This window comes from Argiope bruennichi, chromosome 6, assembly GCF_947563725.1.
Source record: "Argiope bruennichi chromosome 6, qqArgBrue1.1, whole genome shotgun sequence".
Classification (NCBI taxonomy): Eukaryota; Metazoa; Arthropoda; class Arachnida; order Araneae; family Araneidae; genus Argiope; species Argiope bruennichi.
This window is the reverse complement of record NC_079156.1, coordinates 134863589-134880258: the sequence shown is the minus strand read 5'-3', so window position 1 is coordinate 134880258 and position 16670 is coordinate 134863589. Positions and strand designations below refer to the sequence as shown.

Here is a 16670-nt window from a genome sequence, read left to right as displayed (position 1 = left end):
TGCCGTCTACTCTTATTGGATTATTTAACAGTTTTAATAAAAGTTCCAATACAGCGTAGTACATTAAGCTTTTGGGACAGAAGATTTAATTTCCATCTAATGTAAAATTCTTTTATACAGCTGTGAGGTTTTAAATAAGTAGCTAACAAAATATTAATCTACTATTTCGTTCAAGTATGTTGTTTGAAATTCAAAGTTATAAGGATATTGAAGGCCGGGATAGCCTAGTTGGTAGGGAGTTGGATTCACATCCCTTGGGTTGTAAGTTCGTACCCCGAAAGCCAAAGACTCTCCGTGTACAAGGTGGTTGGTGCACATATCCACCAAAGCATGTATCCAAGTAGACCAAAGTCAAATAGGATAGAAATACCAAAAACAGCATTCGGATGAGCTAAGTTTTGTATCTGGCTTTCAGTGGTAATCATTGTTGAAAATGTATTAATATTTTATTTTATTTATTTGTTTATTTTAGAATGGCAACGTTATTTAAAAAATATTTTTTGCTGTCTCATTTTGTAGATGGCAACTTGTAGATCAATCCCAAGATGGAATAAACAAAGTTTGAATTTTTTACCGGTGGGATATCGTTTTTCTATTTTAATATAAAAAGCGAAAGAAAACGGTGTTTTTTCTTAGGCAGCTTTAACATTTTTTGGCGTCCGCGACAGGATTTTCTCGAAACAAAATAAATCAAGATGTTTCAAGCAATAAAAGGTTTTAAAAAAGAAGATCTGAAATACGTTGCGTCTGAAATTGGAGAAGACGTATCAGAAAATATTACGATAGTTGGATTAAAAGATCTTATTTTAAAAAGTTGTGAATATAAGAATGATCCAGAATTCGTTCAAGAACTTTTAAGTAATGTTATTTCGGAAAGGAAATTAAAAGAAGAAACCGAAAAAGAAGATAAAAGATTGCAGCTTGAAGCTGAAAAGGAAGATAGAAGATTGCAGCTTGAAGCTGAAAAGAAAGATAGAAGATTGCAGCTTGAAGCTGAAAAGGAAGATAGAAGATTGCAGCTTGAAATTGAAAAAAAAATAGAATTGGCAAGAATACAATCTCAAAATAGAGGTGAGTCATTTTCTGCTAATTCTACTGCTGATTTAAATAATTATAAGAGAAAGTTTACACTGCCTAGATTAGAATTTAGACAATTTGGCGACGATATTAAAGATTGGCTCCCATTTTGGAGTCAATTTGAGCAAATACATAAAGATGAGGATATCGCACCAGAAGACAAATTTCAGTACCTAGTTCAAGCAACAATTTCTGGTTCTCGTGCTAGAGAGGTTGTTGAAAGTTTTCCGCCAACTGGCGCCAACTATCAAAAGGCTATTGATGGTTTAAAATCGCGTTTTGGTAGAGAAGATATTTTAGTGGAAGTATATGCGAGAGAATTATTAAAATTAATTATTTCTGTGCAAACAAAAGAAACCTTTTCATTAACTTCTTTGTATGATAAGCTTGAATCATATTTACGAGCATTAGAAACATTAGGTGTAACCACAGATAAATGTGCATCCATTTTGTATCCTATGGTTGAATCGTGTTTCTCAGCTGAATTTTTAAAGGCGTGGAATCGTAGTAATATTTCCAGTATTAACTCTGACGCGAAAGGAAGATTGGATAATTTGATGCAATTTTTGAAAACGGAAGTTGAAGGAGAAGAAAGAATATGTTTGGCTGTAGCCGGTTTCGGTTTAGGAAAGGGCCAAGAATACAGACCTTTGAAAAAGAAACAATATAGCTCGGAGAATTTGAGAAATAAAGTACCTACAGCTATAGGTTTGTTAACGACTGCTGCAGATAAAGATGTAAAGAAATCTTGCGTTTTTTGCGGTGGTAAACATTCAAGTTCAGATTGCTTTACGGCTCAAAAAATGACTCTATCGGAAAGACAAAAAATAGTCAAGGAAAAACGATGGTGCTTTGCATGTTTATCGCCATTTCACGCAGTTAAAAGATGCCGAGCAGTTTTAAAATGCCTGATATGTTCTAAAAAACATTTTCCTATAATGTGTGATGTGCTTGATTCGCAAAAGATGTCTGTAGAGGGAAAAGAAGATAAACCCGCACTAGATGTTAATATGGCTAATTTTAATAAACACAGCCCTAAGATATTTCTTCAAACTCTCAGAGCTAAAGTGGTATCGGATAATAAACAGAAAATTGTGAGGTTACTTTTTGATTCTGCATCACATAAATCTTACATTTTGAAAAGTGTAGCTGAAGAAATGAATTATACACCCGTTCGATGTGAAAAATTGGTACATTCTCTTTTTGGTGGTGTTATCACTAATGAATTTAAACATAATTGTTATAAAGTAAAATTGAGAAATTTGATTGGAAATTTCGGCTGTAATTTTGAAGTTCTGGATCAATCTATCATTTGTGACAATATTAGACCGGTTTTTAAAGGTCCCTGGATAAAAGAATTAGAGGAAAATCAGATTAATCTAACTGATATTAGCGATACTTGTGAAGGCATTCATATTCTAATTGGAGCTGACGTTATGGGGAAAATGTTAACTGGCAAAAGAAAAGTCTTATCTTCAGGTCTTGTCGCTGTAGAAACTTTCTTAGGATGGACCTTAATGGGTAAGGTACCACAGGAAGAATCTTCGGAAGAAAACTTGGCTTTAACAGTGCTGTCCTTATTTGTAAATGAAGCTGAAATCACAAATTTATGGAAATTAGATTCAATCGGAATCAATGATCCTGTTGAGAAAAAATCTAAGAACGAGATTGATCTTCGGACCAAGGAGCATTTTCTAGAAACGGTAACAATTAATAAATATGGTCGATATGAGGTTTGTTTACCATGGTCTGATGATAAGTCACCTTTGCCCGACAACTTGGATTTGGCGAGGAAAAGGCTCGACTACACTACCTCAAAACTTATAGCTATGAATATGTATGAGAAATATGAAAATATTCTTCTAAATTGGTTAGATGAAGACATAATAGAGGAAGTTCCTACCAACGAAATGAACGCTTATGGTAATTATTTACCTCACCGTGCAGTGATAAACTAAGCAGCAGCACTACTCCAATTCGTCCGGTGTTTGACGCTTCAGCGAGATTAGCAAATTATCCATCTTTGAATCAGTGCTTGGAATGTGGTCCTAATCTCATTGAGCTTATTCCAAATATTCTTCTTCGATTCAGAGAGGGACAGCTTGGCGTTATAGCTGACATCAGGAAAGCTTTTCTGCAAATTAGTATTCGTAAAGAGGATAGAGACTTCCTTCGGTTTTTGTGGTGGGAAAATAGAGAAGAAAAGAAATTGAGAGTTTTTCGTCACACAAGAGTTGTTTTTGGGGTAAAATGTAGCCCTTTTCTTTTAGCTTCAGTAATTGAGTACCATATTCAAAAATGTGAAGGATTTGAAAAATCTTTGAAGAAAAGACTTTTGGAGAGTTTCTACATTGATAATGTCGTTACTAGTGTCGACAGTAAAGACCAATTAGATCGATTCATTGACAATTCTAAAACCTTGATGGCAAAAGGTGGTTTTGATCTTAGAGAATGGGAATGGTCTGGCGACTGTGAAACTAATTCAAAGGAAGAAACTCAGGTATTAGGTCTTATTTGGAATAAGAAATTAGACACTTTGAAAATTAACATGAAATGGCTGGATGGCATTAATGTGGAAAAAGTAACTAAAAGGAGTATGTTATCTACAGTACATAAAGTATTTGATCCTTTTGGATTCACTGCACCAGTGATGCTCTGTCCAAAAATAATGCTACAAAAGGCATGGACATTAGGTACAAGTTGGGATGAAGAAGTAACTGGTGAGCTTCGTAAAGAATTTCTACAGTGGTTTCAAGAACTTAAGCATTTGTCTGACATACAGATTCCTAGGTGTGTTCAAGCATCTTCAAAAGATATAAGCAACTGCACTATCCATACGTTTGTTGATGGAAGCAAAGATGCATATGCTGCTGTTACATTCCTTAGAATAGAAAATAATGGTCGAATCGAGCTATTTCTACTTGCAGCGAAATCTCGAGTGGCTCCGTTAAGAGGCACAACTATCCCAAGAATGGAACTTCTTGCGGCGGTGATTGGAGCGAGGCTAGCGAATTCAGTTGTTGAAGCTCTTGGTTGGAAAAATGTTACGATATATTACTGGAGTGATTCTACAACAGTGCTTGCATGGATATTACGAGAAGAAAATTGGTCTGTCTTCGTTAGGAACAGAGTCCAAGAGATAAGGAAGTTGAGTAATCCTACATCATGGAGACACATACCTGGTGATAAGAATCCGGCAGATTTACCTTCCAGGGGCTGCAAGGCAAAACATCTAGTCTCCCTAAGATGGTGGGAGGGTCCACAATGGATGAAAAATGCTTTTGAATTTCAAAACATTATGGGTTCCACCAACCATGATTGGAATGAAGAAGAGATTAGAAAGGAAAAGTCTAAGACGACTTTTATATTATCAAATAATGAAGCCTGTGGTGTTGCAAACTGGTACTACAGATATTTTTCGAACTATGATAGAATAGTTCGTCTTGTTGCATGGATCCTCCGCTTCATGAACAACTGCAAAAATATAACTGAGAAGAAGCATGGTGAATTAACCACTACAGAATTTCAGGAAGCAGAAATGAAGGTTTTATTTATGATACAGAATGAGTCTTTTCTCCCAGAAGAAGAAAAGAGATTAAAAACCCTACAAGTATTTAAAGACGATCTTGGCATCATCCGTTTGAAAACTAAAATTATTTATCGCAAGGACAGTGAAGATTTTCTTAAACCTATTGTTCTTCCTCCGAAGCATGAAGTGGTAAAGCGGTTAATCTATAATGCTCACGTTAAGAACTGTCATGCTGGAGTCCAGATACTATTGAATGCACTTAGAGAAAAGTACTGGATCCTAAATGGAAGAAAAGCGGTGAAACATGTGGTGGCCAATTGCATTACGTGTAAAAGATATAGCTCAAAGAACATAGAAGTTATAAGTCCCCCCCCCCTTCCAGAAAATAGAGTAAAGGATGCTGCGGTGTTTCAGATAACTGGCGTTGATATGGCTGGACCTTTATTCCTTAAAGACAAGAAGAGCTGGGTTCTAATTTTTACTTGTGCAGTGTACAGAGCAGTTCATTTCGAGCTTGTTACTGCTGCATCGACTGATGTTTTTTTAATGGCCTTTAGGAGATTTGTTTCTCGCAGGGGAAGATGCACAACAATATACTGCGATAATGGCTCCAATTTTGTTGGAGCAGCCAACTATTTAAAACAACTGGATTGGAACCGTATCCAAAAATATGGAGCAATAAACTCTATTGACTGGAAGTTTAATCCTCCAACTGCTGCCTGGTGGGGCGGATGGTGGGAGAGATTAATTAGAATTTTAAAAGATCTTTTGAAGAAAGTGTTAGGACATGCACGTCTCAATTATGAGGAGATGATAACGGTTTTGGCAGACTGCGAGCGTGTAATCAACTCAAGACCTCTAACTTACATTTGCGAAGAGGAAGCTATAAAACCAATTTCTCCATCGATGTTCATACAAGATGTGCATGAATGCAATCTTCCTGATATAGATGCTGTAGAGCAAAATTCTGTGAGCAATAGATTCAAATACAGACAAGCAGTGCTTAAAGACTTAAGAAATCGTTTCAGATCTGAGTATTTGGGTGCTCTCATACAGCGGAGAAATAAAAAATCAAGAAAATGTACAGTTACTGTTGGTGACATTGTTATGGTGGGAGCAGATAATAAAAAGAGACTTGTCTGGCCTTTAGGTCGTATCACAGAAATCATACCAGGTAAAGATGGACATGTACGACTTGTTCGAGTGCAAACTTCACAGCAGAATTTCCTGCGACCAATTCAAAGAATATATCCATTAGAGTTAACATCCTCTGATGACTTCTCCACTTCGATGACACCAGATGATTTGAATAAGTCAAATGACATCACCAAAACTTCTGACAGTACTTCTGGCAACGAGATGAAATTTAGTAGAGCCGGAAGAAGAATTAAATTGCCAGAGAGACTGAACTTGTGATTTATTTTGTTTTTGATTGGACATTTTCACATTAATTTTCATTTTTATATTTAAATATTAATTGAAAATTTGTAAAACGTTGCCATTTATTGAATCTCTTAACTGTGTTTAACTAATAGTATTATATTTTGATTATTATTTATAATCAAAAGGTGGGAGGATGTTGAAAATGTATTAATATTTTATTTTATTTATTTGTTTATTTTAGAATGGCAACGTTATTTAAGAAATATTTTTTGCTGTCTCATTTCATTTTGTAGATGGCAACTTGTAGATCAATCCCAAGATGGAATAAACAAAGTTTGAATTTTTTACCGGTGGGATATCGTTTTTCTATTTTAATATAAAAAGCGAAAGAAAACGGTGTTTTTTCTTAGGCAGCTTTAACAATCATTTAAACTGCCGACTTTGTATGGAGAATAAGCAACTCCTTATAAATACTCAGACGGCATACATGCCGACCTTGTTGCGAGAATCACCATCACCGTTGTTAATATCCTCGAGATGTCAATGCCCTCTAAATGATTCGGCAATCCGTGCATTGAAGTAAGAATAGTTATTTATTAGCTAGTTAGTAAGAATAATTAGTAATTATAGCTACTTAGTAAGAATAGTTAATTATCGCTAAATAAGGAATCTTTACCCTTTATATACGTGGCATAAAGGGTGGATACATTTTCGTCTATCCTTTAATTCATCTAAACAGTGTTGTCGACCACACATCTTCATGTGATTCTGGTTTGCGTTTATGCCATTTATGTTTCTTACCAGTTTGCACGCAGAATTTCGATTCATCCCATAATCAAATGCAATTTTGGTTAACTGGTATGCGTAGAAAATCACAAGCTATTGCATCACAAGTGGCTGTTGAGGGGACTTTATAAATTTTACAGAAGAACCCCATCAAAACTCGAAGTATTTTTCTAATAAACACTTTCGTCGCACAAAATAACCTTGAATGGTTTAATTTAATCTATTGTTATTTACATTTTACTAAGTGCAAACAAATCAATTACATGTAGATGACTTTAGGATCTATTCAGGGTTTTTCTTTTAATTGGACGTAACGACATGCGGTGCAATTTCTCTAAATGGGTAACTTAAGTTGTCATTGAAGACTAAATTATTAAAATAATCATGATAAATAACAATGACCTTTTTTTTTTATTTAACAGTACTTATTGGTACTTTTTAAGCACATTCAATGTTTTTACAATTAATTTTTTTTCATTGTCTCACAAAGATATTTAAAAAAATGACGTGAGGAATAAATATTTTATTAACAGCCTAACACTGACAGCACCGTTTATGAAAGTCACTTTGTGTCGTCATTTCCCTTCAATTATTTTCAGTCTAACAAAACCTGCAGCAAAACACGTCCTTAATCGAATGAAGAAGTGGATGTAAAACCATGCAGCTCAAAGTTCTGAGACAGTAAAGTACATAATCATTATAAACCTCAGAATAAGGACCAACATCAATTCAAGAACCGTTTTAAAGAAACCCAAACAAAAGAATATGCAAAATCTCAACCTTTCCTCCAACCATTGTTTCCCGTTACGACCTACGAACAATATGTGATAAGCAGAGATATTGAGGAAAAGTATTTGCAAAAAGTTCAAGTGCAACCTTAATGTCCACCCCTTGTTTCATTAAACGTCGCTGTCTCCCCGTGGCACGTACCATAATGGCCCTCATTACTAAACCATTCACGAAACGCTCTGCAGGAGGGGTGTTTCGCATACGGGAGAGGAGAACTAAACAATGAACCTTGCCGGAAAGGAACTTGCCCCAGAAGCCAGCTGTGATCGTAATTCTACCCTTCCGAGGTAGGGTAATGGGTCACTTGAGCTGCAAATTACCTTCCAGAAAGTTATTTCTGGCCGTGTGCACTGTTAGGGCATTTATTATTTTTTTATGGACAAATGTTATCGATGATTGAGTAAGATGAGAATTGACATAAAGAGGTTTCTGAAACCGATGCCCGAAAGGGTAGTTCCCCCCCCCCTCTTCAGAATGTGGGAACAGAGGATCTGACTTGTTAATGACGGATTTTGATGGCAAGTCGTTTGCGAAAAGAGGGCTTTGATGCCATAGCCGAAACTTCTTTTCAGATAAAAAAAACCTCTATAAATTCTATTTTGTTTTTAATCTGAGTATATTTGTACAGATAGAAATGAAAGGTAATCATATTATTGACTTAAGAGAAAAGGTTTGCTGCTAGTTGAGATCATCTTAAATTTAGACTCCTAACTCCGAACAAAATCTCGAAATAATGATAATGAATTCCGCTGTTATTTTTTTAACTACATATTATTTTAAAAAATCACTTTATTAGATAAAAGGAATTTGAAGAAGTTTCTTCTTGTTTACCATAATTTAATTTCTCGTCTTCCTGTTTCTTTTTCTAGCAAAAAAAAAAAAAAAAGTGATAAATAGCATAAATAACACCAAGACACCATTCAATGCCTTTCATTTGTTATGACCAGAATTTCATAAATATTTATGTATGGTACCAACTAGGTAGGTGAGCTGTTAGACAACAATTTCTCGTCGGCGTAAAAAAAAATTCAGGGCATGAGAAAAAAAAAAAAAAAAAAAGGAGGAGGAGGGGAAGAGCACCTTAACACACAATGTATATAAAAAAGTGTACAATGACAATACCACGCCTTTCTTCTTCTATACACTTCCTAATTTTCATTATTTGTGACACAAATATTTTATTTTGAGTCATATTTTATAGCATCAAGTCGAAACTGTCCACTGAGCTTGGTGAAATGAAAGATTTTTGTTATAGGGTAGATAATAATGTAGAAGTCAAGTTAACCTCTGTTTACAGATGCATCGATTGATTTGCTTTTTTAGAAAAGAAATCTTCAGAGAAAAGTCTGGTTAAGGATTTGCTACACTTGATCAACGAAAAGATAAAATAGTTCAAAACTATCAGCTGTCGTTGTATTATGGTTGTAAATATCAAAATAATCGATTGTGATAAATATAAACATAATCAGGAAAACACGTTTTATTAGTTTCTCAAATTCTTTCAAACTCTGTATTACTACATTTTCCATGCACGTGGGTATTTTTTAAGGGTAGATAAATTAAAGTGGCAAATAATATATACAGGTTGTGCATGCGGTCAATTCATTAGTGCATAAATAACAATTAAAAAATAATTTGCATTTTTTTTCATTAATTGAAAATTTAAACAATTGTGAGAATAATCGGTGGTATATTTTCAGTTGGATTTCCAGACTAAGTGAAGGGGACGGGGGGGGGGGGCACGGCAAGCAAGTCGAGCAGAATACTTTATTTTCGTAGTTGCCATATAAATAAGTTTGGGGAAACAACACAAATTTCAATGAATAAAAAAACATATTAGAATAATATTAACACTTTATCAAGTTGTTTGGTTTAAGTGTGATTACGTTCACTCAGTTAATAAATTTTTATCAACGTCGAACATCCATTTCAATAATACTGTATAAAAATGTAGGTACCGGATAGTTAACACATAAATAATACAAAAAAAATGCATATTCACTCAGTTAATAAAATAAAAGAATATTAATTTAAAATATATCATTAACATATTCAACATATGCTAAATTGCGAAATTAAATGATCAAATTATTAAAACAGAGGCCTTATCATTAGAACATTAAGACATAGTTATAAGACATTATAACATTAAGAATTGAAAAATACTTAAATCCGCCAGTATCTCAATGTAAATATTATCCATTTGATTGATCAAACAATATTTGATTTTTCAATTGATTTCTCATACAATCAACCCTACTTGGACCAACGGACATTCTCGATGCTGATACAATCCTTTAATAGATTTCTATTCGTTCACCCACAAAATATACGAAGTGGTAACATAACAAATGTAAACAATGACAGGTCGTACACCTACTTGACGTCATTTCATTCTCTTAATAAGAACTTGCATGCCCGCATCCCATTCGGTTCTATCAACCAAGCAATCCGCTCGATTTTACTGTTCATTAGCATCGAGAGAATGGCAACAGTTTCGGAATCGTTTATTGACTGCGGAACATGCAGTATTCGCAAGCAGTTTGAAACAACAGCCGCATCAACAAAAGAAAAGTTGCCGACAGCGTGTCATTCTGTCACGCACTTGTCACAGAGTGTCCCGACACGTGAAAAACTAACAAGGATATCTGTGATTCGGGAATGGAGCGAGAATAAAGCACGAGTGCCCATTGTCCCGCGAGATAGGATGAGAACTAATGAATTTTGCCGCACGTAGACGAGGTGGATTGCTTTTGCCGAGAGCTCATAATGATCGTTACAAAACACGAGATGCCTATCTGATGTTTATGAATATAAAAATAAGGCGAAATAGCATGTTGTATGTTACATTCGATGATACTGGCTGAATCCCGTCAAGATGATCTCATTCATATTTATTTATCTGGAAGTCCGTATTGAATAGAAAATAGCAGGCACGTTCTCCCTGCCGTTTCATCGCACACTTCTACAATATGTCACAATGTGTGCCCTCCTTCGTAACGTGGTGAAGAGAATGAAAATTGTATTCTCGGATATTATTTTGATCTAGATTGATCATGGTTGATCAATTTCAAAAATTAATTTCAACACATGAAAATCTCTTTACGTTCAAATCTATAATGCAACTGTTATGCATTTTTATATATCTCATTATATATCTGCCAGCTTTTTCCTAGTTTCAAATTTATTTTTCATCATCGAATAATTTTACTACCTCAACTATATCAATGATGATCGGCTAAAATTCGTGACTAAATAGGGGTGGTAACAGCGGCAGTTAGAAGGTCACGTGATTGTCATGACAAGTTCGCTTGCAAGACTATTCCAGCAAAATATTTATATTCACTGATGAACTTGAAAGCAGTGTGATCAGGATGAGGTCACGTGGTTTTAAAACTGCAACTAATATACTATCCATTGTAAACGCGATTTAATAAAGAAAACAATATACTAATACAAATTAAAAGACTTCATTACTTTTTTCCATCAGAGAGATCACGAAATTAAGCCATTAAAATGGATCATTATTTTCAACCAACGATCATTTTTTGCAAATTATCCTACACCTCAACAACTGTTAAACAGGACGAAATGAAGTGCATCCATTCAGAGATAATAATTATATGTAATAATTCAACTGGATCTAATTTATTCTAAACTGTCGTAAAGTAAGTGATACATTTACAATGTATTTTTGATAATGAAAAGTAATAATAAATACGCGTAAAACATGGCTGTAAGACATTTTCTGCTTGGAAAGAGAGGGACTGACATTTGTTTTCAATTTATTGAGTGCTCTATACACAATTAAAAATTGAAGTGAAATAAAAAAAGCTTTTACTTTCAATTGATTCGATTGAAGAAGAACAAATAATTTGTCTCTTACCATAATTTTAATATAAACATTATATTATAAAACATAAATCAATTGTAAAGGTAGAAATACGTTTCTCATGACTTTGATATCTTTCTTCCTCCTTTTATTTCGTATGTTTTGTCATTTTTTGTAGCAACTCTTGTTTATTTTTTTATTTTTGTTGTTATATTTTTATTTGCATTCCCACTTTTGTCTGTATATTATTTTGTATTACATTTTATATATATATATATATATATATATATATATATATATATATATATATATATATATATATATATACAAAAGTATTAGAAACAAGTTAATAGGAAAAACAAAAAACAAATAAAAATTAAACCAAAAAAATTATTAAAAAAATATAAAAAAAAAGAATCCGGAAAGAATATATATATATATATGCAACATTTTTTCCAGATATCAGGACGACAAGAAGGTCATTTTGGATTTCAATTTATTTTCCCACGGGAGGGCATGACTTAGACACGGAAATAACGATAACAAAGCGTCTGTTCGCACTGGGAACAAGGGAGAAATTGTGAGAACTTTTTTCTTCAACGTTATAACTGAGAGATTCCTATGGATTTCTTTGTTATTTCAAGAAAGGGAATTTTAGGTGTCTTTGAGATGAATGCTTTCGGCGTTAGGTATTTTTATCCCTTCGGTTGTACCACCCGTAATTTAAAGAGCGTGTTAGAATTAAGTAAGTAAAAAAGTGGGATTTGATTCAGGAATGAGAAAAAAAAAAAAAAAAAATCAGAAAAGAATAAAGTAATACGGGAAAATTTAATTTAAAAAATAGGGGAGTCATTAGTATTAAATTAGATTAAAAGATATCCTTACATACGCACACACACTGAGACGCGAGTTAAACAAGTACGAAAACAAAGTGAGAGAAAATTAGTAAACTGTTATAAGAAGATGTGATAATGCCTGAAGTCTTCCAAATCTCTATTTGTAAAATTCGTCGACAACTGAAGAACCGCCATTTTATCGAGCTCACTTTCGGTTGTAAATAGTTGTCTGTTCGGCTCACTGATTTCGATAATGATGAATATGACTCCAAAATGGAATAAGAAGCTGGGGATTCAGTACGTACTGATAAAATACTAAGTGCCTCGGTAGTCACCAGGATCTTTTGATAACAGTGAGCCTTAAAATTCGCGTATGATTCCCCGCCCTTACCTTCCCCTCAATGTTTTCTCAGAGGAAATAAAAAAAGAAAAGAAAACAGAGTGGGGGTTGGGGGGAACTCTCCATTCGATCCTAACCTACTCAATCATTTTTCAACATGTTAGTATTTTATTTATTGAGAAGGTCCAAAGACACTCAGAGAAATATTATTTTAAAGAGTTAAAAAAAAAGTAATTTAGACATGAAAAAAGATGGATATTAAAAACACATTCTATTTTGAAAATAATATTTTTATCCTCATTTGTTTAATGGTACACGAATTACAATTTTTGTCAGAAGTGAATACTTTTGCTTAGAATAACTGAGGAGAATAAAAATCATTAGTGAAAACAGCTGTGAAAATAACATAACATCTAATAAACTCTAAAAAATAATTTGCAGATAAAAAAATTTTTAGCTTGTAAGTTGTAACTCATTTAGTCACATGCAGATGGCAGCACAAAATATTTTTTTTCGAGGTAGGAGAATTTTTCATTTTTCAACTGTCAACTTCTCATGATAGAATTAAGTCTGAATAAATCAGTTTTATACTCTTTCTCTTAAAATGTGTTGATCATTTTGTCAATAAATGAAATGCAATCGTAAGGTATATATGTACGAGAAAATATACGCTCATAGTTTTAGTTTTATTATAATTACTTTGAGTTTTTAATAAATTAGTTGGAGACTTGTGAAGTCCTCAATAATATTTTCTACATTCACTTTTTTTAAAATCTATTTTGATAACTAAATAATATAAATACAAACAATTTTTTCAGAAATAAATAGAATAATCAGATGCTGAACATTTTAAGTAACTAATCATCAATCAAATATCTTTTCATTTATAAAACATACTTCCTTATTATGTATCACGTATATTTCTCGATACAGCTGAGGAATCTGATGCAGTTTAATTAAGACGTTTACTCAATAAAATCTATGGGAAAATATTATAAATAAAATCTTTTTAAATTATGAATAGCATGAGTCGAGAAAAATTTCATAGGGACACTTTCTTCAATATTTGTGAGGGCAGAAAGGGGGGGGGGGCTATCTTAAAAATCATACACATATAAAAAAAATTGACTAAAAGTTATTGAACAACCTAATAGAGTTGTTTAGTAACGTTTTTCAGTATTTCGTATTATTCATCATAAATTAAGGTCCCCTTTTCTAATTTGTTTTCCTGTCTTTTGGATGAAAGAATAAATTGCGATGAAAATAAGTTCTTGCTAAAATATTTCCAATACATAAAAGAAGCCATATTTCAGACCAAAGCCCTGGAAGAAACAGTTTTCGCCTCATTCAAAAATTACAAGATAATTAACATTTCACTTTCATTATATATTGCTTTCCGAAAAAAAAAAAAAAAAAAAAAAATGCTGCAATCGTCCCAAAATTTGACCTGAAAATTTTGGTGAATATTTACTTTTCAAACCTTTCTGAATCTGAAAAGATGATGTTTGAAATTTGTAACTAGAATTTAATATTAAAATTGTAGATTTCTGTCGAATTTTCAACAAAACCCATTTACCTTTATACCTTTAAGACTATCTTTTTATATTCGCAAGGATACATGCAATATGGCATATGGATTTCCTCACCACTTGAATGGAATTCACTAAAGGGTTATCAAGTAGGTTGTCTATTCGTATTGTTCATACATATTTGAAAGTGGCAAATAAAAAAAGGAATAAGCTAAAATACAAATATGATTCAGTATGCAATTTCGACGCCAAAACTAACACAGCTTTACAGTTTTGGTGTCGACACCGTAAACCTGCGTTAAGTGTTGAACGTAAGGGAAAGGGGCAAAATTTATTACTGATTTTCTTTACTACAAAACGTATCATATTGATGAATATATGAGAAATTATGGAGGGAGAGGAGAGAGCAAGCTAGATACATGTAATATAACATGTGGTTTTCATTACCATTTGAATAGAATTTTCTAAAGGATTGCCTGTCAAGCAGGTTGTCTATTGTTCGTATATACTTGAAAACGATAAATCAAAAACATACATTACAAAAATACATTTACAAATAAAATTCGACATGCAATTTTAGGGCCAAAACTTAATACAACTTCAGTTTTGGCATCGAAATTGTAAACCTGCGTTAAGTTTTGGACGTAAGGGAAAGACACAAAGTTTATAATTGATTTTCTTCACTACAAAACGCATCATACCGGTAAATACATGAGAAAGTGGGGTGAAGTGAAAGATGGGGATACCACACTCAAATTCCCTTTTAGTTTATTTTATAATTCAGTGAGTCCCGTGAGGCAGTTTTGTAAAGGATTTCGTTTTCATGCCCATTAACAAAGCGTGATCATGTTACTAAAAATTCCTATATCACAAAATTTGACATTCTAACACCCTCCTTTTATCTGCAATTGAACAAAATGATGCTTTCGACTTCGAAACTCAACTAACGACATTCCAGCATCATGTTGTAATGTATACCCAGTATTTGCACGAGGAGCCATAAAGACGACTGTCTCGTAACTCTATATTAGCGAACATTCCCTCCACCTAATCTGGCAATTAAGCGCGATCTGCTAGGCACAAACCGGCCCAGCACCACAAAATACAACTCACTTTCCGCACATCCAGCATTTTTCTGTAAAAATCACCTTCGCCACTTTTCCTAATTATCGGAAACAACAATTCCCCCTTAAAGCGAATTAGGTAATTAATTTCCCTCCAAGAACCTTTGTTGGCGGCTAACGAAGCATGGATACGCGCGGACTGCAGTAAATTAAATTTGGGTTCCGAAACCCCCTCGAGCCCTGAATGGATTCGCCGCGTTGGTACAAGCAAGAATGCCGAAATTAAATGTGATCGTTTGTGCAAGGAAGGCAACCTACCGTAAGGGTTGTGCGCACCCTTTTGACCTTTTTGTCACGATTCTTGAGTTACGAATTGCAGCAGATGGTCCGGACACCCCCTAACGTTGGCCTCACCTGGTGTTTACGTTTCTTTTTTTTTTCCCGCGACATGCACTTTCCTGGCGAAGTGTGCAGGAGCACTGGGAAGTGTTTCAGTTCGGTAATTTTCAGGTCTTCTATTTATGAATCAAATTTAATATAACGCGTTTCAATTTCACACTCCACCAAGTCTCTCTAAGCAATGCATGTTACACAGATGTTGTTTCAGATCCACGGTGCTTTCGCTAGAATTCGGAATTACAAAATAAATAAATAAATAAAAAAATAATTCCACTATACAATAATTTTAGGAAAATGAATTTTTAAACAATAAATCCACAAATTCATTTAAGATGATTCTGATACACTTTCATGTAACTTGACTTGTTTCATGTTTATCAAAACAGAATTTTGCAATCGAATTTTCTTTCATTTTTTTGGTGTCCTATAGAAATTGAAAATTTTTAGTATTGAAATTGAAAATTATAGCATTGAATATTTTTAGACTCGAATATTTTCGAATACATTTTTATAATATTTTCAGAAATTAATAATTAATTGATTAATAAGCTAATTTTTGATTCTGCAAACACGGAAAAAGTTAATTTGAGAAAAAAATTCATCACCAAATTGAATAATAATATCCATAGTAACAAATTATAAATTAATAATACAAAAAGGTGGAAATAACTGAAATAAAAACATGAATATTTTGCAAAGTAATAAAGTGTAATTCTAAAATATGTTTTTATTACATTTATCTCTATTCACACTATTATCTCTATTTTACAAAAACTGAAAAATCTGATTGCTGAGGGCCTTTTGAAAACATATAAGACAGTACCATTTTTTTGCATGTAACATTGCTTAAAGTCAAAATTTAAGAAAATTTTACAGCAAAAATTAACTTTTTCTTCCCTTATCGTAAGTCAATAATTATCGAACAAATGTTTATTTATTAAAAGAAAATACATCCTTCAAAAAAAAAAAATTCCAAAAATAGACTGAATAATACAAAATAAACAAACAAACAATACAAATAAACAAATATAGAATAAAAGGTGCAACATTAAAAACAAACAAACAAACAAAAAAGAAATAACAATGAATCTTAAAAACAGTAAAGG

At 33.2% G+C, this 16670-nt stretch overlaps 2 protein-coding genes across 2 annotated transcripts in view; one reads left to right on the top strand and one right to left on the bottom strand.

Moving 5' to 3' along the window:
- LOC129971537 (neurotactin-like) overlaps positions 1 to 16670 on the bottom strand; it is a 115333-nt gene that overhangs the window by 17428 nt on the left and 81235 nt on the right. The gene's annotated exons all lie outside the window — the stretch shown is intronic.
- LOC129972076 (uncharacterized) lies at positions 177 to 7656 on the top strand. The gene is made up of 3 exons (XM_056086056.1): positions 177 to 340; positions 3025 to 4621; positions 7486 to 7656. Exons 1-3 carry the CDS (start codon positions 177 to 179, stop codon positions 7654 to 7656), a joined length of 1932 nt encoding a protein of 643 aa, XP_055942031.1.

Bases quoted from the DNA above. Each gene is read 5' to 3' on its own strand.
- LOC129972076 (XM_056086056.1), top strand. From the start codon at position 177: ATGTTGTTTGAAATTCAAAGTTATAAGGATATTGAAGGCCGGGATAGC. The intron at 341-3,024 runs GTAGACCAAAGT...CTCACCGTGCAG, and splicing joins CCACCAAAGCATGTATCCAA to TGATAAACTAAGCAGCAGCA. The intron at 4,622-7,485 runs GTTTTATTTATG...TATAAACCTCAG, and splicing joins TTCAGGAAGCAGAAATGAAG to AATAAGGACCAACATCAATT.